The sequence below is a fragment of the Lithobates pipiens genome, unplaced genomic scaffold, assembly GCF_037356315.1.
Source record: "Lithobates pipiens isolate NorthernLeopardFrog02 unplaced genomic scaffold, aLitPip1_a1.2 Scaffold_1, whole genome shotgun sequence".
Lineage (NCBI taxonomy): Eukaryota > Metazoa > Chordata > Amphibia > Anura > Ranidae > Lithobates > Lithobates pipiens.
Window position 1 is genome coordinate 151,115,873 of NW_027507685.1, and position 27,635 is coordinate 151,143,507.

At 45.1% G+C, this 27,635-nt stretch overlaps 1 protein-coding gene across 3 annotated transcripts in view; it reads left to right on the forward strand.

Moving 5' to 3' along the window:
• CRAT (carnitine O-acetyltransferase) overlaps positions 1-27,635 on the forward strand; it is an 82,250-nt gene that overhangs the window by 44,770 nt on the left and 9,845 nt on the right. For all 3 annotated transcript variants that reach the window (XM_077478490.1, XM_077478496.1, XM_077478483.1), the window contains 7 exons: positions 1,247-1,421; positions 6,891-7,069; positions 8,277-8,377; positions 10,023-10,142; positions 10,233-10,355; positions 25,612-25,747; positions 27,292-27,354. In XM_077478490.1, the coding sequence (XP_077334616.1) occupies positions 1,247-1,421; positions 6,891-7,069; positions 8,277-8,377; positions 10,023-10,142; positions 10,233-10,355; positions 25,612-25,747; positions 27,292-27,354 (897 nt within the window). The remainder of the gene's footprint in view (positions 1-1,246; positions 1,422-6,890; positions 7,070-8,276; positions 8,378-10,022; positions 10,143-10,232; positions 10,356-25,611; positions 25,748-27,291; positions 27,355-27,635) is intronic.

Genomic DNA, 27,635 nt, shown 5'->3' on the forward strand with positions numbered 1-27,635 from the left:
GCTTCATTGTCTTTCTTGTGCTCTATAAAGCAGGCCTAAACTGTAGAATTACAGCTACATTAGACTAGGGGTAGTAAAGTTTTTTTGCAAATGTGCCTAGGAGCCAGAAATGGTTGGTCACAAATCACACAAGTTCCAGGTTACTCAGGTTGCCACTGTGATGTCAAAGGATGCACTGGGGTATGAATGTCAGCAGAGATTTAAAAAAAGCATGAACAAAGACATTGCTGATAGTGTCTACACAGATCATGTTAGTCTTGTGACCTTGAATGCTGACTTCACTTCACATGACCCAGAGGTGCCATGCATTCAGAAGTTAGCATTTAAATACTGCTTCTAGCATGTTTCCCTCCAGCCAAAGTACTCTAAAAAAAAAAAAGCAAGCCTAATCCTACAGTCAACAGCTGCATTAAAGCTGAACTCCAGACACAAAGACTTTAATGTAAATATGTTCTTCAATAGCCGTAAAGTATATAAATCCACTGTGTGGGTTTAAATGCCTTTTATAAACCCAGCTATTACCTTGCAAAGTAGTGGTGATCTCCTTACTATGCTGCACATGGATTATGCAAAGAATAGAGCTGTGGGAGAGACCTAGCAGGTCTACCCACTGCACGCATGGGTACTCAATCTGTGACCCTCCAGCTGTTGCAGAACTACAAATCCCATCATGCCTCTGTCCTTGGAAGTCAGGCTTGTAGCTGTCAGCCTTGCAATGACTCATGGGATTTGTAGTTCTGCAACAGCTAGAGGGCCACAGGATGAGCAGCTGCCTGCAGAAAACTACAGGAGGGGTGGAGACGAGACCATTCCCTCTGCACAAGGAGAGAGCAGCAGTGACTGGTCTTTATTACAGGAAACTCCTGTACAAAGGAAAAGTCTCACACTGGATTACTGCACAGATCTGGAAGAAATACACAAAACACACCAACATTCATGGAAGAATACATATGGATCTTGTATTTAGACAATATTTGATTATCAAAGAGTTCAGCTTTAATCTTACTGTCCACTCTAGTCTCTCGATGCACTAATTTCTCTGTTTCTGTTTCTCTGTTATTTTTTTTTTTCTCTCTTTATCTTCTTGTCATTTTGTGTACTATCCCACTGTTGGCACACCTCTTCATGTGTGTCTGAGCATGGTTCAGTTCACAAAACCCCTAACCCTGAGTGTGAGATGGAGAAATGTGTACTCCGCACACTACTCATTCCCTTCTGCTGAAAGAGTGCTTTTATCCATTCACAGTTCTTTGAGCTAGATGTGTATCACAGTGATGGAACGCCGCTCACCGCAGATCAGATTTTCATTCAACTGGAGAAGATCTGGGGAACCTCACTCCAGTCTAATAAGGAGCCCATTGGCATCCTAACCACAAATCACAGGAACAGCTGGGCCAAGGCCTACAGCAATCTCATCAAAGGTGAGCCGAAAAGACCAGACACCATAAGATGCCTCCGACTAAGTTGATTAAAGTGGGGAGAAAAAAAATGAAATCCTAATAGATCACTTCATTCTGGCCTCTTTTACAGGTATGGCTATGAAAAACATTAAAAATAAGTGTCTATACTGTTTAAAATCCAGTAATACACTGTCTCACCCTACTCTGCACATGTTCAGTTGCTCTTTATTTTTAGGCACTATACAAAATTTGTAGTGGCCGATCTGCTCACAGTCTAAAGATTTACTGCTGTCATGAGCTCTGGGCTTCAGCAAAATGACAGCCTCCAGCAAGAAGATACAGGAACAATTCTGGAGGCAATTTATAGCGCACACTAAAGTTGGTATCATAATTATAAATTTGGGATGTAGGTTCCTTGCTAAAGAACGTTATTTTTATCAAGTTGTTATGGGTAACGTTCCTCTTTAAAGTGGAAGTAAACCCTCCTACCGTTTTCAGCCACGGAAGCTGCCATTTTTGACCTTGTTTAATCTTCAACTGCCATGGTGCTGCACATGTGATCAGTTATGACACCAGCCATTGGATGGTTTGATAGTTTGACTGAGAGCACAACCAATGTGCAGTTAGCATTCCCGGAATGCCGGGAATGTAACTGTTTTTTGAAACCGTTAATTTGATGGGTTTACTTCCACTTTAACAAAAAAAGCCTCTTCTTTTCCAATCTCTCATTGTTTTTTTTTATATTTATCAGTGAGGCCTTTTTTAATCCATGACTTCATGTCTAGGTGCAGATGGATGAGTTGAATGTACTATGTTTGTTGAACCCAGTTCTGTACCCCAAGCTATCTAGGCTACAACTTCAGCCCAGAAATGTTTCTAGCAGCTGCCACTCAATTCACCCCTCAATAATTTCTGGGGTGCAAAGATGTTTAAAACTGACAATACACTAATGGATTTCTTTCATTCAGCCTGTGGGCTGAACAAAAGAAATCTAACGGATGCCTCCATCCATTCTAACCGATTTGGATGGAAGAATCTTCCCTGCTGGGATATTTGTGTTCTGACAGTCATTAGGACTGGTTCAGAATGCCTGAACAGTATCAGCAGCTGAATGGCTGCAGGCACTGTTTGTTTGACAATGTTCAGTCCGGCTCCCTATAGTCATCTGGCAGGGAAACCCACTGTTATATTTTTGTCCGATTGCTCCTCGAGAAGCCCCAACAACCAGAACTATTAAAATGGAAGATTAAAAGTGTATTTAAAATTAGGGGTGCACCGAATGGGTTTTTTGGTGCCGATACCGAAAATGAAAAATACACTAGGCCGAAAACTGATACCGAAACAGCACCGATACCGAAACATATTTAAAAAAATTTTTTTTATACAGGAGATGGTCAGAGACAGGGGACATGGTACAGGAGATGGTCAGAGACAGGGGACATGGTGCAGGAGATGGTCAGAGACAGGGGACATGGTGCAGGAGATGGTCAGAGACAGGGGACATGGTGCAGGAGATGGTCAGAGACTGGGGACATGGTACAGGATATGGTCAGAGACTGGGGACATGGTACAGGATATGGTCAGAGACTGGGGACATGGTACAGGAGATGGTCAGAGACTGGGGACATGGTACAGGAGATGGTCAGAGACTGGGGACATGGTACAGAAGATGGTCAGACCAAGGACGCGGTACAGGAGATGGTCAGAGACAGAGGACGTGGTACAGGAGATACAATGCAGCCTCACCAGTGCCCGTCAGATGCAGCCAGCCAGTGTCCCCCGTTGCAGCCAGCCAGTGTCCCCCGTTGCAGCCAGCCAGTGTCCCCCTATTGCAGCCAGAGTGTCCCCCTATTGCAGCCAGAGTGTCCCCCTATTGCAGCCAGAGTGTCCCCCTATTGCAGCCAGAGTGTCCCCCTATTGCAGCCAACCTGTGAAGAGAAGAGAGGAGAGGAGAGCCGCCTCCACCACCTGTTTGATTACAGCGCCGGGAACATCACAGCTTTCAGTTCAATAGCTGTGTGTTCCCGGCCCCGTGCCGTCACGTACAGCCCCTCCCCCTTGTCCGGGCACTTTGATAGACAGATTACCCACAGGATTGGACTGGTGATCTGTCTATCAAAGTGCCCGGACAAGGGGGAGGGCCTGTACATGACGGCGCGCGGCCGGGAACACACAGCTATTGAAATGAAAGCTGTGATGTTCCCGCGCTGTGATCAAGCAGGTGGTGGAGACGGCTCTCCTGCGCTATACACCCCCCATAATGGGCGGCACCAGGGGTGGTGGCGGAGCTCCGCCCCCTACATAGGCCACGCCCCATTTTCGGCTTCATTATCGGCCGTTTTTCTCTTTCGGCAAATTGCCGAAAAGGCCATTTTCCAGGGGTGCCCAACCTGTGGCCCGTGGAGCACTCTAATGTGGCCCGCGACCCACTAATCTGGAATGGCGGGTCGCCAATCCTCCATCCTAGAGCATCAGTGTTGTGAATGAAGCATGGCGGTAGAGGAAACAAGCGGCTACGGAACAGAGCCACATAAGCCAATGCTTCCTGTATAGTGCCGGAGTCACAGGCGGAGTGATACAAAATGCATTCTGCCTGGGACAGCACCAGCCGGTGATACCTGAATGTTATTAAAAGGTAATTTTATTACTAAAATCACAGCGTATATACGGGCATATTTGTTCTGCAATGATTACTGGGGTGCTTTTAAATTGATCCACAGGTGCAGCGCAATTAACCTGCGGGTTACCTGCACTGAGCCCTAGACTTCTTTTATTAGCTGTGGGTTTGGTGCACATTCAGAACGTACACCACACCTGCAGGATATAATAGAAGTCTATGGCAAAGCGCAGTAATCCGCAGAAAAGCCGCATGCACACTGCACTGCACCTGTGGTGTGGGTAAATCACAGCGTATCAGTGTGAAAGCAGCCTTAGGCCCCTTTTACACGATCGGTCTGACCCAATTGGACTCCACATTCAGCTCTTTGGAGCGGCAGATGTAAACAGACTTGTGTCCCTTTACACCAGCCTACCTCCAATCTGATCCGCTAAAAAAAGACGGAAGGGGATTGGATTGGAGGGCCCATAGAGTAGAGTGGGCTGTGTCCGTGTCCGCTCTGCATATGCAGAGGTGTGGATATGGACCTGTTATCCGCCTGTTCCATTCATTGTGGCCCGTGACTGGTTACCAAGTCGCTTAAGCGGCCCTTGTTCTTCAAAAGGTTGGGCACCTCTACAGTATATTGTAAATTGCTGCACAGTTGGCGCGATATAAATCCTGTATTATAATAATTATAGTGTAACTTCCTAAGTCCTCCTTTTTTATTTTTTTTATTCTTAAAAGTGGTTGTAAAGTCGGAAGTTTATTTTTTTTATTATCTTAATGCTTTCTATGCATTAAGATAAAAAGCCTTCTGTATGCAGTGGTGCCCCTCAGCCCCCCAATACTTACCTGAGGTCCATCTAGCTCCAGCGATGTTGCATGAGATACTCAGCTGGGACTCCCCTCCTCATTGACTGAAACAGCAGTGTGGTGCTATTAGCTCCCGCTTCTGTCAATCAAAGTCAGTCAGCCAATGAGGAGAGAAAGGGGGCGGGCCAGGCCACAGCTACATGTCTGAATGGACACAGGGACCTGTGGCTCGGCTCGGGTGCCCCCATAGCAAGCTGCTTGGTGTGAGGCCACTCAACAGGAGGGAGGGGCCAGGAGCACTGAAGAGGGACCCGAGAAGAGGAGGATCCGTGCTGCTCTGTGCAAAACCACTGCACAGAAGAGGTAAGTATAACATGTTTTTTATATGAAACTAAAAAGAAATTAGACTTTACAATTACTTTAAGTTCTTTTAAAGTCCAATTAAACTGACAAAAGTAGACATTTGTGCAGCTTCTGTAAAAACAAATGGCCCTACAGTAAAGCCAGCATTCAATCAGCACTTGCAGCCAATGGCTGCAAACGCTGATCTGTGTATTTTGGGGAAGGGGGGCCAAGGCAGTATACAATAGTTTGGCAGGGGAGATCCCTGTATCCCACATTCTTTAGTGAACGAAGAAAAATGAAAAAAAAAAAAAAAACAGAACATGTATACCCTGCTTTATCAAAATGGTATTGGAGCTAGGAGACTCTAACAAATGCACCGCCTCCTTTAAATATAACAAAACACTATATACCCAGAGAGCACAAGATTTGAGTTTTAAGGTACAGAAAAATCAATCAACAACAACAACAACATTTACAAAAAAAAAGAACATTTTATTACATTGATATTCTAAAACAGTTTATAAAATTTAGGCCATAACGACCCAGTGGTCAAGGATTGCCTCTACACGTTTCACCACAAACGTGGCTGCTTCTGGAGCTTTTGTGAACCTTGTTATTTAATATTTACCACCTTTCAAAATGGTCTTGGTTCCAAATGATCCCCTAGAGTCTAGACCCATGTAAAGGTTTTATGGGGAACGTCTGTGCCAAAAAAAAAGGAAAAAGAGGCATTGCCCTATAGGAGCACTTAGGGTTTCAAGGAATTTTAAGGAATTGATCGATCAATGTTTAAATCCTTTTCCATATATAAACCTCTTCTAATGCCAGCAAGTTTAAAGGGGAAATTATGCCATCTGAGCACTTCCCTCATTTGGTTTATCGCTGTTCCTTGGCTCAGTGTCCACACAACACCTCTTTAACCAGTGACGATTTTTTTAATTTTAATCTATCACAAGGGCTAAACCCTTTTAAACAGGTTAAGAACCTCACTAGCAACAGTGTGGATGGCCTCAGCTGCGGACACTGAGCCAAGGAACAGTGATAAACCAAAAGAGCCCAGTGCACAAACCTAGTCAACCATGACTCCTCTCTTCATATGAAAAACTACAAGTCTTTGTATGGACATTTATAATGAGGGGTGTGGGTTTACAAAGCACTGGAGTGGTAGGCAGAAATTGCATTTTCACGAAGAGAAATATTTTAAGGAATTTCCATGTAAAACTTAGATGAAAGCATAGCATACATTGGTGCAGGACTATAAGAACAAAAACAACAACTTCTCCTGCGCTCTGGTGTCTTGGTCTTTGAAGTGTGATACCGACAGTTTAGGATGGTAGTGTCAAAAGGTCTTGCAGCCCTCCTTTAGAACATTGGGTGTTCAGATACTGGAGGAAAACAAAACAAAAAAGGAAGGCGCACTGACCTAGTGCATTACAATAAAAAGAGCTTTATTAAAAACAGAACAAATAGCAAAATGGCTACTCACAAACGAGTATCAAAGGCAAAATCAATACAATTGGATCCATCGCACCGAACATTGACAAATCCAGATCAGATGTCAGATGAATTGGCAAATACCTCAACGAAAACGGCTAGCGCATTTCGGGGGTGACCCCCTTTCTTCAGAGCCAAAATAAGCAATAACTATAAGAGAATGAGTTTGGCATTAAAGCGTTACTGATTGTTAAACTAGGCACGTTCCCGTCAATGATGACAATATATTTTCTCTCTAGATAAGATCAACAAAGAGTCTGTGCGTATAATCCAGAAGAGTATCTTCACAGTGTGCCTGGATGCCCCAATGCCAGCTGTCTCTGATGATCTGTACAAGAGTCGGGTGGCGGCCCAAATGTTACATGGTGGAGGCAGCCACCTGAACAGTGGGAATAGATGGTTCGACAAAACCCTGCAGGTATGCAATGAAAACTACTAATGACACTTCATGGGAACCAGAATTACATATGTTGACATCACCAAATTGCATTCAGTTTTTTTTATTAAAATAAAGTTTATCTTTTTGTTGGCTTGAGTAAAACCTCCGCTCCAGAGCTCCCTCATGGCCGAAAATTTGGGCAAAAATTACATTGTCTCTGCCTAACAAAGGCTTTGCGGGTGTTTCACATCATTAGAGACTCCCAAGAGTCTATTGTTTTTTGATGGACCCAGCAGTGGCGGCCCGTGCATTGTGGGCAGATGGGCACCACCCCCCATCCCTGCTGCCACCTCCCTATCCATGCCCACCCCTTTCAGGTCGCCTGACGCATGGACTCCTATGGCAGGGGTGTTTTTTTTTTTTTTTTAAAGCACCCGATTAGAGCCAGAGGCTCTAAAATGCCTCACAAAAGAGTGAGCTCGGGCTGCAGAGGGTGCGCCCTGATCCCACCCAATTGCGTGACCATAGCAAATACATTTTCACTATTTTCACACCACAGTGCCTCCCTGCCAATCAGGAGGTAGGTCAGTAAGACCTGTTTCCCGATTGGCCAAAGTGGCAGGCAATCCTATTGGATGTCCATCGCTTTGGTGGAAGAGGAGACAAAGCGGAGGAAGCATGAGGTATGGACTCCTCTGCTGTCGCTGCTGCCAGGAGGAGACTCGGGAGGGACTGGATAGGGCCATCCAGTTGCCATTGTCCACTTTTAACTGGTGGCTGAGGCACATTAAAAATGCACCTAACCCGCTTGGATTTACCGCACTGACAGGCCCATGTGATGGGGACCATGCATTGCACAGAACCCTCTTGTTGTAATTGGCATGGGTACAGATATGTATGTATATATTTTTTTTTTATCCATCGCATTGGGAAAATATTTGTTGACATTAAATTGCAAAATGGCTTGTGATGCCATTTTATATTAAAAGTAAAGTTACACTTTCATGTATAACTGCACCTTTTGGCACAATTGCACATATGCTGTAGGAACCCCTGCCACCAGTTCCCCCTAAGTCTTATACATACCGGTCTCCAATCCTGTGAGATAGTCTAGCCGCCACATGGATTAGGATTGCTTTACACAGGGCTAGTCATTCCAGGGGGTGAAGTAGTAAAGGGGAGATAATTATAAGCAGCTGCATGTGCCAGCATTAAAGTGAATCTGTTTTACATTTTCTTTCCCCAGTTTATAGTAGCAGAAGATGGTTCTTGTGGGCTAGTGTATGAACATGCTCCAGCAGAAGGACCTCCCATTGTAGCCTTGGTTGACCATGTTGTTGAGTACACGTAAGTTGCTTTTTGTTTTCTATCAAAAGTGTTAAAATGCTTGGATCTAAAACCACCTGCAAGCAAAGGCTAAAGGGAATTTTCCCCTTATGTCAGTTGGGCTTCTTCAGAAGAGGGCCCACCCAACGGCCCAATGGCTGTTTTCAAGGAGAAGAAATGTCAAGTGACAGGATATAGCTCCTGAGCATATATCTTTGCTGCATTATTACCCGTAATTCTCTGTCACTGGAAACCCAATGCTGCTGTGTAATGTCATGCATATTCTTTAGGACAGAGCCTTCCAAACTGTTTAATACGTTGTATAATTTACAAATTTTTGCAGGCGAAAAGGGAACCTGTTTTAGGCTTAATGTACACGGCACGTTTTTACAACCTCTCCTGAACGATTTAGCTTGACAGATAGTAACCCACGTTTAAAATGTCAGTTTTGTCGGCATATAACACGCACCCCAATTTAAGAGGGAAGTTTCTGGAAAAAAAATGTTTTTTAATAAACCACTATGAAGCAAAATAATGGTCAGTGAGCATCAATGCAGCCTGATTGGTGCCCATCTGTGCCCATCTGCAGCTTCAGTGCAGCCTGATCAGTGCCCATCTGCAGCCTTGCTCCTCCCTGCAGCCTGATCAGTGCCCATCTGCAGCATTTCTCCTCACTGCAGCCTGATCAGTGTCCATCTCCAGCCTTGTCGAAATAGACAGAGCCGGATCTCCTGTGTACTTGGCTCGGCGTCAAGCCCAGTTCTGCCCCTTGGCCAGATCCTATGATGGACATAACGCCGGTCCAATGCCAGGACGTCAATGCTAGGAGCAGTCCAGGGGGTGGGACTGAGCGTGACTTTGAGCAGAGCTGAGTACACAGGAGATCCGGCTCTGTTTATTTCGGCGGCGGTCGCCCTCCCCCTTCCCATCGGTGGCAGCCTATATAGGCGTATAACACGCACACACAATTTCCCCCTATTTTAAGCGGAGAAAAGTGCATGTTATATGCCAATAAATACAGTAATTTTGTGTACATGATAAGATAACATAGAGGAGAGTTCAGGAACAGTTGAAAAAAATGGCTAACTGCTACTAAACGTCTGTTTTTAGCAGCAGCAGTGTACATGAGGCCTTATAAATGAATGAATAAACACACTCCAAGAAATAATTTTCTATCAGAAGCCTCCCATCAAATCAGAACCCTCCAACACCCCCTCCCCCTCCCAAAAGTTAGGTGTGCCCCTTTCACATCAGAACCCCCTATCATATCACAGTCCAGTTTCACATCAGAGGTCCCCCTATCACAAGCCCCCCCCCCCTATCACAAGTCCCACATTCACGTCAGAAGTCCTCCTTACTTCAGGGTCACTATCAGAAGCAAAGATCAACTGATCTGAATCCTCAGTCTGTACGCCACGTCTGTCCGTGTCCCACTGTCCCTAGCTGTGGGCCAGAATGCAGTGAAGCAGCAAAGTGATTGCTACAGCAATTGCTTAGTACACACTTTTTACTAGACCTCTTGAGTCTGCTAATTGTGGAGTACTAATAGGGTCCCTTTCAATAAAATTAAATGATTTATATATTCCTACAGGGGGTAGTGCTTCTCGTTTAGTTGACCAGTATCACGCTGAAATGTACTTCATACCCTAATTTTATTTTTTAATAGGAAAAAGCCAGAATTAATCAGATCACCGATGATCCCTTTACCGTTGCCCAAGAAATTGCGCTTTAACATCACTCCGGAAGTTAAGAATGACATTGAGAAAGCTAAGCAAAACCTAAATATGTGAGTGCAAACTTAACAGGGTGTTGGTAAAACATTTACTTTAAATTTAATTCTTAAACAGTTTCTTTTCCTTTTCTTTATGACCTGTAGAATGGTTCATGATCTGGATGTCAAAGTCTGTGTTTTTAATGCGTTTGGGAAAAACTTCCCCAAGTCAGAGAAGCTAAGTCCAGATGCCTTCATCCAGGTGGCTCTTCAGCTGGCTTATTATCGGTAAGTAAAGGAAAGGGTTGGTTTTACTGCTAATACCGGCATCGTTCAGTCCTTTTTATAATGGTGTTTGAAATCTATTTTAGAAAAATACAACTTATAATGGGAGGGCGTAAAGCATCTGCTCTCCTCATTTCATGTAGTGTAGTTCTTTGAAAGACACCTCTTTAGACGTTTTTTTCTTCTATCCCTGCATCCCAATGCGAATTGTACTAGATTTGACAGGCCGGCAGCAGTCATGTTGCTGGAAATGTCTTGGTTATAAAGAAGTGATATGGCCTTACTGCTGTTAAAAAATGTCACATACATATACACATTACCTAAATAGACACTGTTGCATCATCTCGGCAAAGCTAAAATCGAACCCCCACCCCCATCCCTGAATACCTTATTCTCACCTCTCCAGTGCTTTCCAAGAGATATTTCGTCTATAGCTACCACTCAGTGTGTCAGGTATGGGAAAGCATATAGCTTTGTCCCATAGTGCTGTGCTCACGACTAATTTTGCTGCAAAGGTTTATGTCTACAGGACAGAAAAAGCAGTTTTACTTAATCAGTCCTGCACTTTTCCAGCAGATGGCACTCCCCTACACTCCAGCCATGGACTATGGGCCCTGCATTGGCCTTGAAGACCTTACAGAGTATCTTACTGCTGGAGTGCAGGGAAGAAAAGGCTGTAGGAACCAGCCTTGCACCATGAAGCATCTGGTAAGTAAAACTGCTTTCCCCAGTCCCTGAGGCATAAATAAGCATTTAGCCCTTGTAGTGGAGAGGCAGCTCCGCTGCAAGGGATAATTTTTTCAGGAAATCAACTTTAGTTTGCTTTTGCAGCTGCTGTTTGGTATTGAGTGGCTCTACCCAGCTCATTGATAACTGGTAACTCCAAAGCCCCGTACACACGAGAGGACTTATGTCCGACAGACTTCCGAAGGAGTTCCGTCGGAGTTCTGCTGGAATTCCGACGGAGTTCTGACAGACTTTTCGGCCAAGCGGACTTGGCCACACACGATCACACTAAACTCCGACGGATTCGAACGTGATGACGTACGACTTGGCTCGAATAAGGAAGTTCATAGCCAGTAGCCAATAGCTGCCCTAGCGTCGGTTTTAGTCCGTCGGAGTAGCATACACACGAGCGGATTTTTCGAAGGGGACTGGGTCCGGCGGAGTTCCTTCGGAAAAATTTGAAGCATGTTCCATATTCTAAAGTCCTTCGGACTTTGGCGAGTCAAAAGTCCGTTGCAGCCCACACACGATCGGATAGTCTGACGGACTCAGTCCTTCGGACTTTGGATGTTGAAAAGTCCGCTCGTGTGTACGCGGCACAAGTCTTTCCTTCACTCTGGTTTCCCCAATTGTATTCTATTTGATGGAAAGAACATGTCATTCACTTACTGTAGGTACCTAATCATACATTTATCATCATTATGTCCCATATAATGCCCTCTGCATGTGAAACACCAGTAAATCCACAGCTTCTCAGTGGGTAGATACTTTTAAATATTTGGGAGTGTTGGTCTCCCGTCAAGCTTCTGATTTCCTTCTTCTTAACTTACTCCCAGTTTTAGAGGAGGTAAAGGCCAAATTAAAGGCATGGGAGGGTTTACCTTTGTCTATATTGGGGCACTGATAAAAATGAAGATTGCCCCTAAATTCACATATTTATTCAGATATGCCTCTCCATTATAAACTGAGTATCCTAATGTGTCCAGTTACAGAGGGGACTGGCCTTCCCCAGTTGTCACAAATATTTTATAGCTGCTCAGTTGGTGACCGCTACCTGGTAACAAAACCCTGATCTATGCAATTCATCCACCATTCTGGAAGCCACAGTAGTCAAATCCCTAGAAGCCCTTACATTTCTTGTTTTCAGAGGACAATAGCCTCCTTATGAGCTGACTCCCTCTATGCTTGCCACTCTGCGGGCTTGGAGGGTAGGTCTCGCTTGTGAAGGCAACCAGAAAACAACTGTTTCCCCAAATGCACCATTATGGCTTAACCCCACTCTGCCACAGATCTACAAACTTCCAGATCCATACACCTGGACCAAACATGGTGTTAAGCTAATTTCACAAGTGGTGTCACAACATTCGATAATTCCCCTGTCTCAGCTAACCTCCACATATAATATTCCTTCATATTATCTTTTCCGCCACATACAGCTCTCTCATGCCTTCAATGCCCAATTTCCTCAATCCTCCTGTATGGTTGTCCAATCGGAATTGAAAAAAGTACTATGTATGGAGTGTGGTGAGAAGCCTGCCTCACGTTTTATATTCCCACTTTATTTTTGTGTCCCTGCCCCCTCTTGAGGGTCTATGGACTTGCTGGCAATGGGAAATTCCCGTATTGGACAAAGATGATTGAGATGATGTCTGGGATTTCCCTTTTCGGTCCCTGGTTTCAATAGATCGCCTTGTACAGTTTAAAATTGTACACGGAGCCTATCCTAAGGCGGAAGTTTTTTGGAAAGAAGTACTTGCTTTAATTGATCCAGTCACTTCTATCTCTATACAACCCTCTTTGGAAGTTTGTTTGGTGGGCCTCGTTGAAGCTTTAGCACCGACTCTAGCAAGGAGAATGCTGATCAGCTTCCTTCTTTTTCTACTCAAGAAAGACCATTGCGATGCAGTTGAAAAAGCCCGCTTCTCCTTCTTTCTCCCAGTTGAAACAATTAGTAAACAATAGCCTTCCCTTATACAAGGACACCTACATGAATAGGGGCTGCCCCAACAAGTATGACAAAGTTTGATGCCCTTGGTTGTAGGAGCCTTTGACTGCTTTGACCGTATTGCGAGACATCTCATGATTAAGTGTTCTAACTGTCAGTAAATGTAAGCCCTGATGACGTAGTCCATAATTTCCATCTGATCTTAATTAATATATGATACTCCAATTCCTATAGATCTAGGCTGCGCCACAATTGTTACAGGGTGCAATAGAAGCCCTCCTGTTATGACTCTGATGTTTGCAAGAGACATGCACTGGCAAATTGCACCTCTAAGGGCCGGTTCACACTGCAGGCGATGCGAGGCGACACCGACTCGCCTTGCCGCGACCTGCCGCGACCTCAGCGGCAACTTGCAGATGACTTCTGTATAGAAGTCAATGCAAGTCGCCCCCAGGTCGCCCAGAAGTAGTACAGGAACCTTTTTTCTGAGTCGGAGCGACTCGAGTCGCTCCTCTCAGAACGGTTCCATTGTACAGAACGGGGGCGACTTGCGAGAGCGAGGCGAGGCGAGTCGTGTCGCCTCGCATCGCCCGCAGTGTGAACCGGCTCTTACTGTATTGTTTTAAGTTGTGTTCTATGTGTCTGTCTACTTTGTTGTATTGTTTAATACTACAATAAACAGATTAAAAACAAACAAAAAAATTCTCTCATATTCACAGACTGACACAGCTCCTCTCTGTAACTAAATGGGTTTGTTAGCCTGCCATTAGGAGAACTAGGCAAAAATTGTAACACAATACACAGAACTTTAGTCCCGCCCCGGGGGGCAGACCCTGTGCTAACAACCCTCCCTGCTCCCAGGCAGAACTCAGTTTTATTTTGCCTAGTGAAGGAGAATGACATAGAAACCCTGCGGGCCCTTTGGTCCATTTTTTTGATGCAGGTTTGATGTTTTTTGCGCAAGATGGGATCTTCTATCAACTGCTGGCTGGGAGACAGGCTGGTTAAGTTATCCTTGTAGTCTCCCCAGTCTGGCCATCGAGCGTGTGCAGGCCGCAGCTGAGGCTCGGCAGGCCACGACATACCTCAGCTCCAGAGGTGGTCGGGGAGCTTCAATGCTCCGGGGTATACATATGACCGGGCTACTGATGTCTGGATCACAGTATACTGGGCCAGCAGCTACCCTGTAACTGCGCAGGAGTAGGTCTGTGATGGAATGTCTCCCAGCTCTTCAGGACTGGTAAGTACGGCTCTCCCTGCTTCGGTGGGGTGAGCAGCTGGGCATTCCCTGGGAGGTTGATTCGGGGGCCCCCCCTCTCTTCTCTCCCACGGCCCGGAGGGGGCTGCATGTGCTGCGGGCGGTGTGTGTGGGGTTCGCTAGGTCTCTCACCTGTAGGGGGCTCTGTGAGGCTAGCGTTGGTCCTGGTCCCGGTCTGGGAGGTCCCAAAAGGTGTCTGTGGAGGTGTTCTTGCTGAATGCAGGCAGCACTGTTCTGTGTTTTTTTTCCTGTCACCGCATGGCGCTGTCTGGCGGCCATTTTGACTGTGGGAAATGCAGGTTCCCCTTGTGAGCCTCAGCAATTTTCTATAGGATTTTCCTATTAGTTGCATTGACAGCCATTTTTTTGAAGCCCGAGCGCTCTTTTCAATGCAGTTCTCTTGTGACAGCTTTACATGTGCTCTCACATGCTGTTTCCTGTGTCCACTGTGTATACCGGACGCTGGGTGGCTCTTCCCTGAACGCTGGTGCAAGTCTGCAGATCGTTTCACCGCTATTCTATACAGCTACTGCCAACACAGTTTCTTCACTCTGCAACTGGGTAACCTCCTAGGGACTACAGGCACGGCTAGTGACATTCACAGAATGCCCCAGGGTGGTGATTCTGGTGCTAGATACCCCCCCCCCCATGTGGCGGCAGCAGGAAGGTGGAACCTTCACTGTCCTAAGTCCCCTTGCAGGTGGCAGACAGGGTAGGGTCAGCATGGCTTCAGAAACTGGTGTTTCTTCCCCAGAAATCCAGGCTATTGCAACCGGGTCACCTGCGGATGGCACTGTGCCCATGAACACCCTGACGGCAGTCCTTGACTCTTTTGTTGCTAAATAGAGGCGGTGCGTGGAAGGAAAGGTGCGCGTAAAAGGCCCCTACCCCCCCCCCCCCCCGTCCTCTGGGGAGAGCTCTGATGCAGACTCGGGCCCTGCTGCAGCTGGTGACCCTGCTCTGACCTATCCGAGGAGGCTGACCAGGACCATTCGGACAGTGAGGATGATTCCCCATCTGGGTACGAGCGTGACAAAGCACTTGTTGGAGCACTTATCACAGCTGTGCGTGATACCCTGAAGATACAGGAGCAACCGGATTCCTCTGCTGATGTATTGGTCCCTTTTGGGTCCCGCAAGCCAGCACGTTCACCTAAGGTGTTACCGTATTTGACTTATTTTGACAAGTTCATCTACAGGGAAAGAGGTCGGCCGCAAAGGACCTTTTCGGTCCCCAAAAACATGGCGGTTCGTTACCCCTTTGAGGAAAGCCTTCTCAAGAAATGGTCTGCTCCTCCGGTCATGGACCCCCCAGTATCCAGGTTAAATAAAGTAACCATAATCCCGGTAGAGGGGACTCCTGCATTCAAGGATCCCACAGACAGGAAGGCCGAGGCAGTGGCTCCTTCCTTGTTTACGGTTGTGGGGTCAGCCGTGCGACCAGTACTGGCATCCGCACTGGTGTCACAGACACTGACTGAGTGGGCAAAACATTTGCACCGCGAATTGGGAGAGCAAAACGCCTCCTCTGTCTGCGTGGAACTAGCAGACCAACTAGTGCAAGGCCTTAAGTACGTTTGTGTCAGGGCCCTGGATACTCTCCCTCTGCTATCCAGGGTTTCAGTGTCAGCTGTGCTGCTCAGGCGCCTGATTTGGCTAAAATGCTGGTCTGCTGACCAGGCATCCAAGGAAGCCCTGACGGATTTTCCCTTCCTTGGCAACTGGCTCTTTGGAGCTTCGTTGGACGACATTATTAAAAATGCCAAGGGTGGTAAGAGTACACTACTCTCACTGGCCAGGAAGGCTAAGGAGCCACGCCGCAGGCTAGGGCCCTATTTTTCCGCTCACAAGTGGCTTTTTCGTCCACCCGGTGCTTCGACAAAACTTTCCCAGCCCGAGAGGATGTCCACGGACGGTCAAAAACATCCCTGGAACCACAAGCCTAACAAGCCTGCGAACAAAAGTGCTACCGCATACAGGTTTGCCCCCACCCGCGTATCGGGTGGGGGGTCGCCTTCGGGAGTTTGCAGCCTGGTGGACCTCCCACTTATCCGACCAATGGGTCTGCGACCTGATTTCCACAGGCTACAAGATAGAATTTCTCTCTTGGCCGCCAAACAGATTCTTCCCCTCCAGCATACCCGTGTCCCCGATTCGCCTGGAGGCCCTGCTAGGGGTAGTAAGGGACTTGCTGAATCAGGGGGTGATTGTACCAGTTCCAGAATCGGAACACTTCCAGGGATTCTACTCAAATCTGTTTGTGGTTCCCAAGAAGGAAGGGGTATGTCCAATCTTGGACTTAAAAGCCCTCAATCACTTTGTAAAAGTGCAGAGGTTCAGAATGGAATCAGTTCGCTCAGTAGTTGCTGCACTCCATCAAGACTCCCTGGCATCTTTGGACATCCAGGATGCATACCTGCACATACCCATATGCCTTCGGCATCAACAATTTCTCCGTTTTGGCAGTGGGGGAAACCCATTACCAGTTTGTGGCTCTTCCCTTTGGCCTGGCATCAGCCCCCCAAGTCTTTACCAAAGTACTGGCTCCAGTATTGGCGTTGCTACGACAACTCGAGATTGCGATCGTGGGTTACCTAGACGATCTCCTCCTGAGAGCATCTTCTGCCTCAGAATTAGAGGAAGATGTGGCAATCACCATGCAGACTCTGCGAGAATTTGGGTGGCTGTTGAACCTAAAGAAGTCAGTGGTTGTGCCAACCCAGCGTCTGGAGTACCTGGGTTTACTATTGGACTCCAGGGAAGCGAGGGTCTTTCTCCCCTCAGACAAATTGCATACTCTCAGATCTGCGGTTAATCTACTGATGAACCGCAAGTGGTCGTCGCTCCGCTTTTGCATGCGAGTACTGGGGCTCATGGTAGCCTCCTTCGAGCAGTACCTTATGCCCAGTTCCACACCAGAGTCCTGCAGAGGGAGATTTTGACAAAATGGGACAAATCTCCGTTGTTCCTGGATCGACCGGTCCAGGTGAGCCAGCCAGTCAGGGACTCTCTGATCTGGTGGTTGAGGTCCCCGGTGATTCAGTCCGGAAAATCGTTCCTTCCTCTGAAATGGACGGTGATCGCTACTGATGCCAGGCTGGGGTGGAGTGATGGGGATTCAGTCGGCTCAGGGCCTCTGGTCAACGGAAGAATCCAAGTTGCCGATCAATCTGCTCGAATTGAGAGCGATCAGGCTGTGCCTCCACACATGGTCGACGTGTCTTCAAGGACGTCCGACCAGGATACAGTCAGACAATGCCACAGCTATGGCATACATAAATCACCAAGGGGGAACAAGAAGCTCAGCCGCTGCTCAGGATGTCGCTCACATACTTCGGTGGGCAGAGGGACACATTCCGGCCCTGTCAGCCATTTACATCCCAGGGGTGGAAAATTGGCAGGCAGACTATCTGAGTCATCAGATGCTGGACCCAGGAGAATGGGCGTTGCATCCGGAGATATTCAGGCTGCTGTGCCTGAAATGGGGCACACCAGATGTGGATCTATTGGCCTCCCGTCCCAATCGGAAGGTGCCAAGATTCGTGTCCAGGACATGAGATCCGTGGGCAGACGCGTCAGACGCGCTGGTGGCTCCGTGGGATCAGTACCAGCTGATCTACTCCTTTCCTCCACTGAAGCTTTTGCCACGTCTGCTTCGCAGAGTGGAAGCCGAGGGGATTCCAGTAATCCTGGTTGCCCCAGATTAGCCTCAGCGGCCCTGGTACGCAGACCTGGTGCGCCTGGTGGCAGACGCTCCATGGCGACTGCCGCTGTGAGAGGACCTCCTGTCTCAAGGTCCAATCTTTCACCCTGCTTTACCATCGCTGGCTTTAACGGCATGGCTATTGAGAGCCAGGTGCTGAGGAACTCGGTATTTCCTACTATGTTGAGGGCGCGGAAATCTTCTTCACGGAAGATATACCATTGTACCTGGAAGGCCTACATCTCCATGTGTGAGGAGAAAGGATGGCATCCGCGCTCCTTTTCCATATCCAGGATCCTGCTGTTTCTTCAGCACGGAGTAGACCAGAAGTTGGCGTTAAGCACCATTAAGGGGCAAATTTCAGCCTTGGCTGTCTTTTTTTCAGCGACCCCTGGTGCCTCACTCATTAGTGAGTACCTTCGTTCAGGGGGTGCAACATGTAGTCCCTCCGGTGTGTCCGCCATTACCCCCATGGGATTTGAACCTGGTGTTGTCGGCACTTCAAAAGCCGCCGTTTGAAAACATCAGGGAGATTCCCCTGTTGATTCTTTCACAGAAGGTGGTCTTTCTAGTGGCCATCACATCGGCCAGGAGGGTTTTCGGAATTGGCGGCCTTGTCATGCAAGTCGCCTTATCTGGTCATCCACAGGGATAAGGTGGTGTTGCATCCGCAACCGTCCTTTCTACCGAAGGTGGTTTCGGCTTTTCATTTCAATGAGGACATTGTATTACCATCGTTGTCTCCTAAGCCGAAGCACTCCAAAGAGGTGGCCCTTCACGCTCTCGATGTGGTTGGGCTCTGAAGGTGTACTTGTCTGCTACGGCTCCATTTCGGAAGTCAGACTCACTGTTTGTTTCAGTGGCTGGTCCAAAGAAGGGTATGGCGGTCTCGTCGGCCACCATTTCCAGGTGGATCAGACAGATTGTAGTCCAAGCCTACACCTTGAAGGGGCAGGTGCCCCCCTTTCCAGTCACAGCCTACTCTACAAGAGCTATCGGAACGTCTTGGGCCTTTCCACACCAAGCGTCTGTGGCTCAGGTGTATAAGGCGGCGACCTGGTCATCTGTCCATACGTTTACCAAGTTCTACAGGGTAGACGTCAGTGCATCGGCTGATGTCCGTATTGGCTGCAAAGTTTTGCAGGCGGCCGTGTAATTGCAATTGGGATTTTTTTATATATTTTTTTTCCTGTTTTTTTGATAAAACGCAGTACTGTTTGTTAATGCACTGTTGCATTACTTCCGCAAAAAAGGTTGCAGTGTTGGAGATCTCTCCTATTGAGAATGCCCGGTTATGGCGGTGTGTTTTTCCATACACTGCTGTTTTTTTGTGGGTTTAGTTTCACTAGTTCCCACTTGCCAAGGTGGATGAAGTTTTATTGTTGTTTTTTTCCCACCCCTCGTTTGGCACTGCTTGAGGACATCCCATTTAGTTACAGAGAGGAGCTGTGTCGGTTGGTGAATATAAGAGAAAATAGGATTTTTGTACTCACCGTAAAATCCTTTTCTCTGTAATTCACAGATCGACACAGCACCTACCTCTCCTTTTCTCTACGTTATACTGCTTGTTGACATACTGAGTTCTGCCTGGGAGCAGGGAGGGTTGTTAGCACAGGGTCTGCCCCCCGGGGCGGGACTAAAGTTCTGTGTATTGTGTTACAATTTTTGCCTAGTTCTCCTAATGGCAGGCTAACAAACCCATTTAGTTACAGAGAGGAGCTGTGTCGGTCGGTGAATTACAGAGAAAAGGATTTTACGGTGAGTACAAAAATCCTATTATTTGTTCTGTTTGACTACAAGGTTTGTGAATTTCTTCATGTTTTCTGAATAAATATTGTTTCAGTGAGATATGTAAGAATGCAAACTAGCACTGTGTTGTATTATGATAAGAAGAGATTGTGATTTAGCTTGGTATTACAGATAGGTTTCTGCTAGTTGGAGTTGGGTGTAATGATACACAGTGGGCAAACTGTCTCTTTACCGCCAGCCTTGGTGTGACATGTATTGCTAAGCTCTCTGATCCTCTCAGAGTCCCATTGAGGAGATTTACACTTACTTTTGTAGCAACAGGAAGTCTGTTCTAAAGTGAAGGAAATTGCCTCTTAGATTGTTATGTGTTCCCATTGGAAGATTTTCCCTCTAATTTTGATCTGGTGACAACCGAAACTTGTGGAATTAAGATAATTTTTAGTGCCAATGACATTTGCCAGGAAGACAAATGGAGTGAATCAGACCACAATTAAAACCCTGAAATGGCACTAAACCGTTCCCCCAAAAGTTTTGAGCTTAGATGAACTTTAAGCCCCATACACACTATCAGATTTTCTGATGATTTTTTTCTTTCAGACTTACCAAAACCATATAATATGAGGTCAAACCTTAGGAGTTTCAATGTGCATGCAATCAGGCAGGCCCTTCTACTACATGGTTTTGGTAAATCTGAAAGAAAAAATCTGCAGAAAATCTGATAGTGTGTATGGGGCTTTAACCTATCCAATCACTGTGGTGAGAGGGCTCCCCCTGTACTTTAAGGGTTAAAGCAAACCTTTACCCCCAACCCCTCTCCCCTCAAAACATAAAAACCACTGTTGCATATGGCTACACATGCACATCTTAAAGAATCGTTAAAACCCCTCCAGGTAAAAACCTTTTTTTTTTTTTTTTTTTTCTTTTTTTTTTTCTTTTTTTTTTTTTTTTTACTAATCTTATCCTACACTTCCATGAGTTTCTCCTTTTATGCAACTGGCCCCCCCAAAACTCTTCTCTTTGGCCCACAACTTTGAAGACGTATTTTCTTTTATTATTGTGAAGCAAACAACAATTAGGACAATACAACAGAAAAAGTCAACGTGCATAACTATTCACCCCCCTAAAGTCAATACTTTTTAGAGCCACCTTTTGTGGCTATCACAGCTCCAACTCGATTTGGATAAGTCTCTATGAGCTTGCCACATCTTACCACTGGGATTTTTGCCCATTCGTCCTTGCAAAACTGCTCCAGCTCCTTCAAGTCTAATGGTTTGCGCTTGTGAACAGCCATCTTTAAGTCTGACCACAGATTTTCTATTGGATTGAGGTCTGGGCTTTGACTAGGCCATTTCAACACATTTATATGTTTCCCCTTAAACCAGTCAAGTGTTGCTTTAGCAGTGTGTTTGGAGTCATTGTCCTGCTGGAAGGTGCCATTTCAAGGTACCCCAATTTCAATTAGCATCAATTTTTGAAACATTGCATCAATTATATCTTTCTTACTAATTTATTGCAACAACCAAGAAGTCATAGATTCAAAGTTGTTGCCTACATTGTATTATTTGTTTAATTTATTACTATATTTGGTTGTTCTATGTATATAATGGAGGTGCGCTTTTATATCCTATTCTGTATCGGTCAATAAGATTATATAAAGCAAAATGTTAATGTCAATAATGTGTCTGTCTGCGCACCTCTCCAATATACATGTAATCATGTCTTATAAAAAAACGAATAATAAAACATTTTTTTTCTTTTTCTCAATAATTAAATTGTCCTTGTTTTGACCCCGTACTTCATTTAAAGTCCCGCTTAGCTCTTGTTTTTAATTTAGTATCTTATCCCCATTGCATGATACTGCCACCACCATGTTTCACTGTGGGGATGGTGTTCTTTGGGTGATGTGATGTGTTGGGTTTGCGCCAGACATAGCGGTTTCTTTGATGGCCAAAAAGTTACATTTTAGATTCATCAGACCAGAGCACCTTCCTCTCTACAATTTGGGAGTCTCTCACATGCCTTTTCACAAACTCAAAACGTGCCAGTTTGTTTTTTGATGAAAGTAATGGCTTTCATCTGGCCACTCTGCCATAAAGCCCAACTCTATGAAGCTTATGGCTTATTGTCATCCTATGTATAGATACTCCAGTCTCTGCTGTGGAACTCTGCAGCTCCTCCAGGGTTACCTTAGATCTATGTGCTGCCTCTCTGAATAATGCCATCCTCGCGCGGGCCCAGAGTTTTTGTGTGCGGCTGTCTCTTGGCAGGTTTGTTGTTGTACCATGTTCTTTCCATTTGGTTATGATAGATTTGATGGTGCTCCAAAGATTTGGATATTTTTTTTATAACCTAACCCAGACTTGTACATCTCAACAACATTGTCCCTTAATTGTTTGGAGCGTTCCTTGGTCTTCATGGCAGTGTTTGGTTAGTGGTGTCTCTTGCTTAGGTGTTGCAGCTTCTGGGGCCTTTGAAAAAGGTGTGTGTATATGTAATGACAGATCATGTGACACTTAGATGGCACACAGGGGGACATCATTTCACTAATTATGTGAATGTAATTGGTTGCATCCAAGCTTTTTATGGGCTTCATAACAAAGGGGGTGAATACATACAGACATGCAAATCAGTTATCAGTTTTTTATTTCTGAAAAAAAAATGTATGTATATATTTTTCTAATTTTATTTCAACTCAAACTATTGTATTCTGATCCATCACATATAATTCAGATTAAAAAACATTGAACTAAAGGCTGTAATGTAACAAAATAGGTAAAAAGCCAAGGGGGTGAATACTTTTGCAAGACACTGTACATAAATAAACAAAAACAAATAAGCTTACATCAGCAAATAACAGAAAAGAAAACATATTTTTTCCAAAAATAACATAAATAGAACTATATTTAACTAGTTCCCGACCGCCACGCCGTCAGAAGACGGCCGGGCTGCGCACCTACTGTGGCGGGAGGGCGTCATATGATGTCCTCCCGTTTTTAAACAGGGAATGCACGCGATCGTGCGCACGCATCCCTGTTTCTTCGGTGGCGGCGTGTCACGGAGACACCACTCACCACCGAAGGGGGTGAACAGCCATTGGGTATGGCTGTTTACCACGTGATCGGCCGCGATGAAGTCACGGCCGATCACAGATGGTCACACCCCCACTGTGCACAGCGCGTGCGTGCGATCGTCGGTGGCGGCGTGTTCCCAGGAACGCTGCTTGTCACCAACGCTGGTAAACAGCCATTGGCCAGCTGTTTACCCACGTGATTGGCTGTGATCGTTTCACAGCCGATCACTAAAATGTAAACAAACCGCGGTAATGAGATGTTACCGGGTTCTCCTCCTCACACACGATCAGAGGAGATTGCGTTAACATCTCGTTACCGCTTACAGTGTATACCAATCACACTGATTGCCCCCCCAATAAAGAGGACCTTTCACCAACCCTCATAGTACCTATCACTCACAGTCCATCAGAGTACCTGTCACAGCCCATCAGAGTACCCGAATACCTGTCACAGTTCATCTGAGTACCTGTCACCAGGCCATCAGAGTACCCGAGTACCTGTCACCAGGCCATCAGAGTACCCGAGTACCTGTCACCAGGCCATCAGAGTACTCAAGTACCTATTTGTAGCCCATGCCTCATAGAATATATACGTTGGGGTGTTTGCTTTCCAAAATGGAGTCATTTTGTGGGTAATTGCACTGTCCTGGTGCTCCAGGACCTTCCAAAGTTTTATAGGTAGGAATGAATATATGTTGGAAATATCTTATAAATTGACAACTTTGTGTAAAAAAATAAATAAAAAATAAATAAAAAAATAAAACTGCATTTTCATTTTTTCCACATTTTCCAAAAACTTCTGGAAAAAAATGAACCGTTCAAAAGACTCATTATGCCTCACAAATTATAAGTTGGGGTGTTTGCTTTCCAAAATGGGGTCATTTTATGGGAAATTCCATTGTCATGGTACTCCAGGGCCTTCAAAAGTGTAATAGATGGTTGAGACATGAGATGCGTAATTTTTTGCTCGTGGAACGTCTGAAGGTACTACTTCAATGTTGGTGCTCTGTATGTGGCCAGGCTGTGTAAAAGTCTCACACGTGGTATCGCCGTACTCGGGAAGAGTAGCAGAATGTATTTTGGGGTGTAATTTGTTGTATGCATATGCTGTGTGTAAAAAAAAAAAAAAATAATAATAATAATAAAAAAAATCGTCATTTTGCAAAGTATTGTGGGAAAAAATGACAACTTAAAAAAACTCACCGTGCTACTTACTTAATACCTGGGAATGTCTACTTTCTTAAAAAGGGTCATTTGGGGGGTATTTCTACTTTCCTGACTCGTTAGTGCCTGATCAGATGTGATCAATTTTCAGTGATTGGCACCATAGTTTGTAGACGCTATAACTTTCACAAAGACCAAATAATATACACTAATGTGGGTTATTTTTACCAAAGATATGTAGCAGTATAAATTTTGGGCAAAATTTATGAAGAAAAATTACTAATTAGCAAACATTTATGACAGAAACATAGAAAAAGGCATTTTTTTCACAAAAGTTACGTTTTATTTTATTTGTAGCACAAAAAATAAAAAACCCACTAGTGATTAAATACCACTAAAAGAAAGCTCTATTTGTGTGGAAAAAAGGACGCAAATTTCATATGGGTACAGTGTTGCGTGACTGAGTAATTGTCATTCAAACTGTGAGAGCGCTGAAAGCTGAAAATTGGTCTGGTCAGGAAGGGGGTGTACGTGCCCTGTATTGAGGTTGTTAAAGAAACATAATTTTATTATCATTAAACTACTAAATTATGCAAAACACCACCCTACCTCAAGCTAAACACACCCTCAGGCTAAGAAACCATGAAACATTGATTCCATGCATGCAGCCTTTTTTCAAATATCTGGGGGATGTGAAAGGACAGAAAGAAAAGCCGCATACCCAGAGACTGACCGACAGCATCTACGGGGACCTGACATTCCTCCACGCCTTTGTCCAGGTCTCCTGCCACCACCTGTCCTTCTCAAGACCCCAAATCTTCCCAACCTCACCGTTGTGCCCCACCACCTCGACAGGAAGGACTTTTTTCCTGAATGGAAACCTGACACCGTGCATTCCACATGTTGTAATGGGCTACTACGCTAGCTAAAAAAAAAGTGTCCCAGTGGGTTTGAAAGGCCCCGTATGACCACTCCAGGTAACTCAAGCGGGAAAGGAAAGGGATAGCCAGAGCCAAACCCACCCACTTGTAGACTTCTATAGTGAAGGGGCACTGAAGCAAGAAATGGTCCATTGTCTCCTCTTCCTCTACCTCAACACGCTCCACTCTTGGACAACCACTGTTCTCTATGAAGCGATGCTTCAGGTTGCCCTTCACATAGTCTGCCATGGAACGAGTGCTAGGTCAAATCCCAAAACTTTAAAGAGATTCTCTCCAGATTAATCAAAAGTAGACCCTCCCTCATAACAGGGCCTGAGCAATCACTCAAGCCCAGTTGCCCACTAAAGGCAGATTCAAAATCCCTCCTCTCCTGGGTCAGTCACCACTTCCAAACCATTTTCAGGTATGTCGAACTCTCAGGCTTTCACTGGCCCACCATTCTCCAACTTTGCAGAAAAGGCCTAAACTAGGACTGAGAAATATTGTAGCAATCCACCCAGGTGGTTCCTCCACCAGCATGTTACCAAATTGTATCTAAATTGGCCCTAGTATGTGTATGTATACATGTGAGTTCGGGAGGGCAGGGACTGATGTGAATGTACAATATGCAAAGTGCAGTGTAAATTGTCAGCGCTTTATAAATACCTGTAATTAATATAATAGACTATGTGCTTGCTGAAAATACACTATACTTTCTCTTTAAGGATGTACGGGATGGCCTGTGCCACCTATGAGAGTGCCTCTCTTCGAATGTTCCGCTTGGGGAGGACAGATACCATCCGTTCTGCTTCGGTTCAGTCTCTAGAATTTGTCCAAGGCATGGAGGATTCTGGGAAACAGGTGATATCATAAGTCCATAAAGTTGAACTCCTGGCATATGTTTACAGTTTTGTTTCATTCAGTTATGCTTTAATTAAAATTGATGTATCTGAATCAGTATTTTTGAGCCTCCTGTACCCCCCTGCACAGCAGCACTCTGACACGGAGAGGGAGGGACAGCATTCTAAACCAATCAGGGCCCAGCTTTAAAGTGGTATTAACCCAAAACGTAAATGTTTATTATATTGCAGTTTACCAATTCTTAGATGTGATGGCTGCATTCGTTTTCCTTTTTAGGCTTTTTTCCTTTATTTTCACCTAGTGATCCTGCCAGTTGTTTTTCAACAGAACATGTTGTCCTGCAGATTTAGCAGTCAGAGGGTTGAGACACATTTATCTCAGCATTGTATTGCACTGGAAAATGTAATGATTGTAAAGTCTGTTTTAAAAAAAATAAAATAAAATAAAATAACAAACATGTTATACTTGCCTGCTCTGTGCAGTGGATTGCGCAGAGCAACCCAGATTCTCCTCTTCCCGGGTCCCTCTTTGCTGCTCCTGGCCCCTCCCTTTTGCTGAGCGCCCCCAAAGCAAGCAGCTTGCTATGGGGGCATCCAAGCCGAGCTGCAGCTCCATGTGTTCATTTAGACATGGAGCTGCCATTCGGCCCCGCCCCTCTCTCTCCCGATTGGCTAACTGCCTTAACTAACTTGATTGCTACATTAGTTTCTTTTTTTTTTTTTTTTTTTTTGGCATTCTTCTATTTTCATTTGGTGATCCATTCAGTAAGAACAAGCTCTCTAGCAGACTATCTCAGTTACAAAGATAAGAGAAACCATTTACCACTGACAGGGGTTCTTGCAATGTTCAGCTTTTATTTATATATGTAAAACCTTTATCCCAAAAGAAAAAAAACTGCTGTAACAGCTTATAAAGTTTTAGCTGGAGTATGGCTTCATTTTTAGTGTATTTATATCTGCTAGTGAATCTAACACCCCCCCCCCCCTCCCCAGACTGACAATGTTGCTGTCCAAAGGTTGCCCCTCTGTCCAGAGTGTACACACTTACACACTCTAATAAAGGAGGTGTGTTATTGGCCAGGTCACCAGGTGAAAACAGAAGGGAAAAGCCTAAAAAAGAAAACGAATGCAGCCACCACATCTTATGATTGGTAAGCTGCCATATATCACATTTTTTGTTTTGGGTTTAATACCATTTTAAGTAGCACCTGCCAGCCTAATACTGAACATGTTTCAAGGAGAGAAGAGAGCAGGGATAATTTCATTATTATGTAACATCCTTTTAATTGTCCAAATAGCATTCTGAAATAGTAGATTTTTTTTTTTTGTTTTACCATAGTCTCTTATCCATTCAATGTCATTGTCATACTTTTGGTGTATAACTTGGATGTTTGATTATGACTTTTTGCCTGCTGTTCCTTTTGTTAAAACTAATTGTTACAATAAATAGAAAAATGATTTTGTTTCATTTGTTTTTTCCTAGAGTCTTGTGAGTAATTAGTTATTCAGTTTGTGTTTTCGCGTTTTTATTTCTAAATCCTTTAGAACCAAGAAAAAGTGGATCTGTTTAGGAAAGCAGTACAAGCTCATCGAGTCTACACAGACATGGTAAGATTAAAGTGTAATGATCACATACAAAGTGAGATCACCTTGCTGTAGAATAAACAGGGCTGGTGCAAGGTTTTTCGACACCCTAGACCAGTGATGGCGAACCTTGGCACCCCAGATGTTTTGGAACTACATTTCCCATGCTGCTCATGCACTCTGCAGTGTAGGTGAGCATCATGGGAAATGTAGTTCCAAAACATCTGGTGTGCCAAGGTTCGCCACCACTGCCCTAGGCAAAATCAAATTTTGCCGTCCCTATTGGCTCCACCTCTGACTCCACC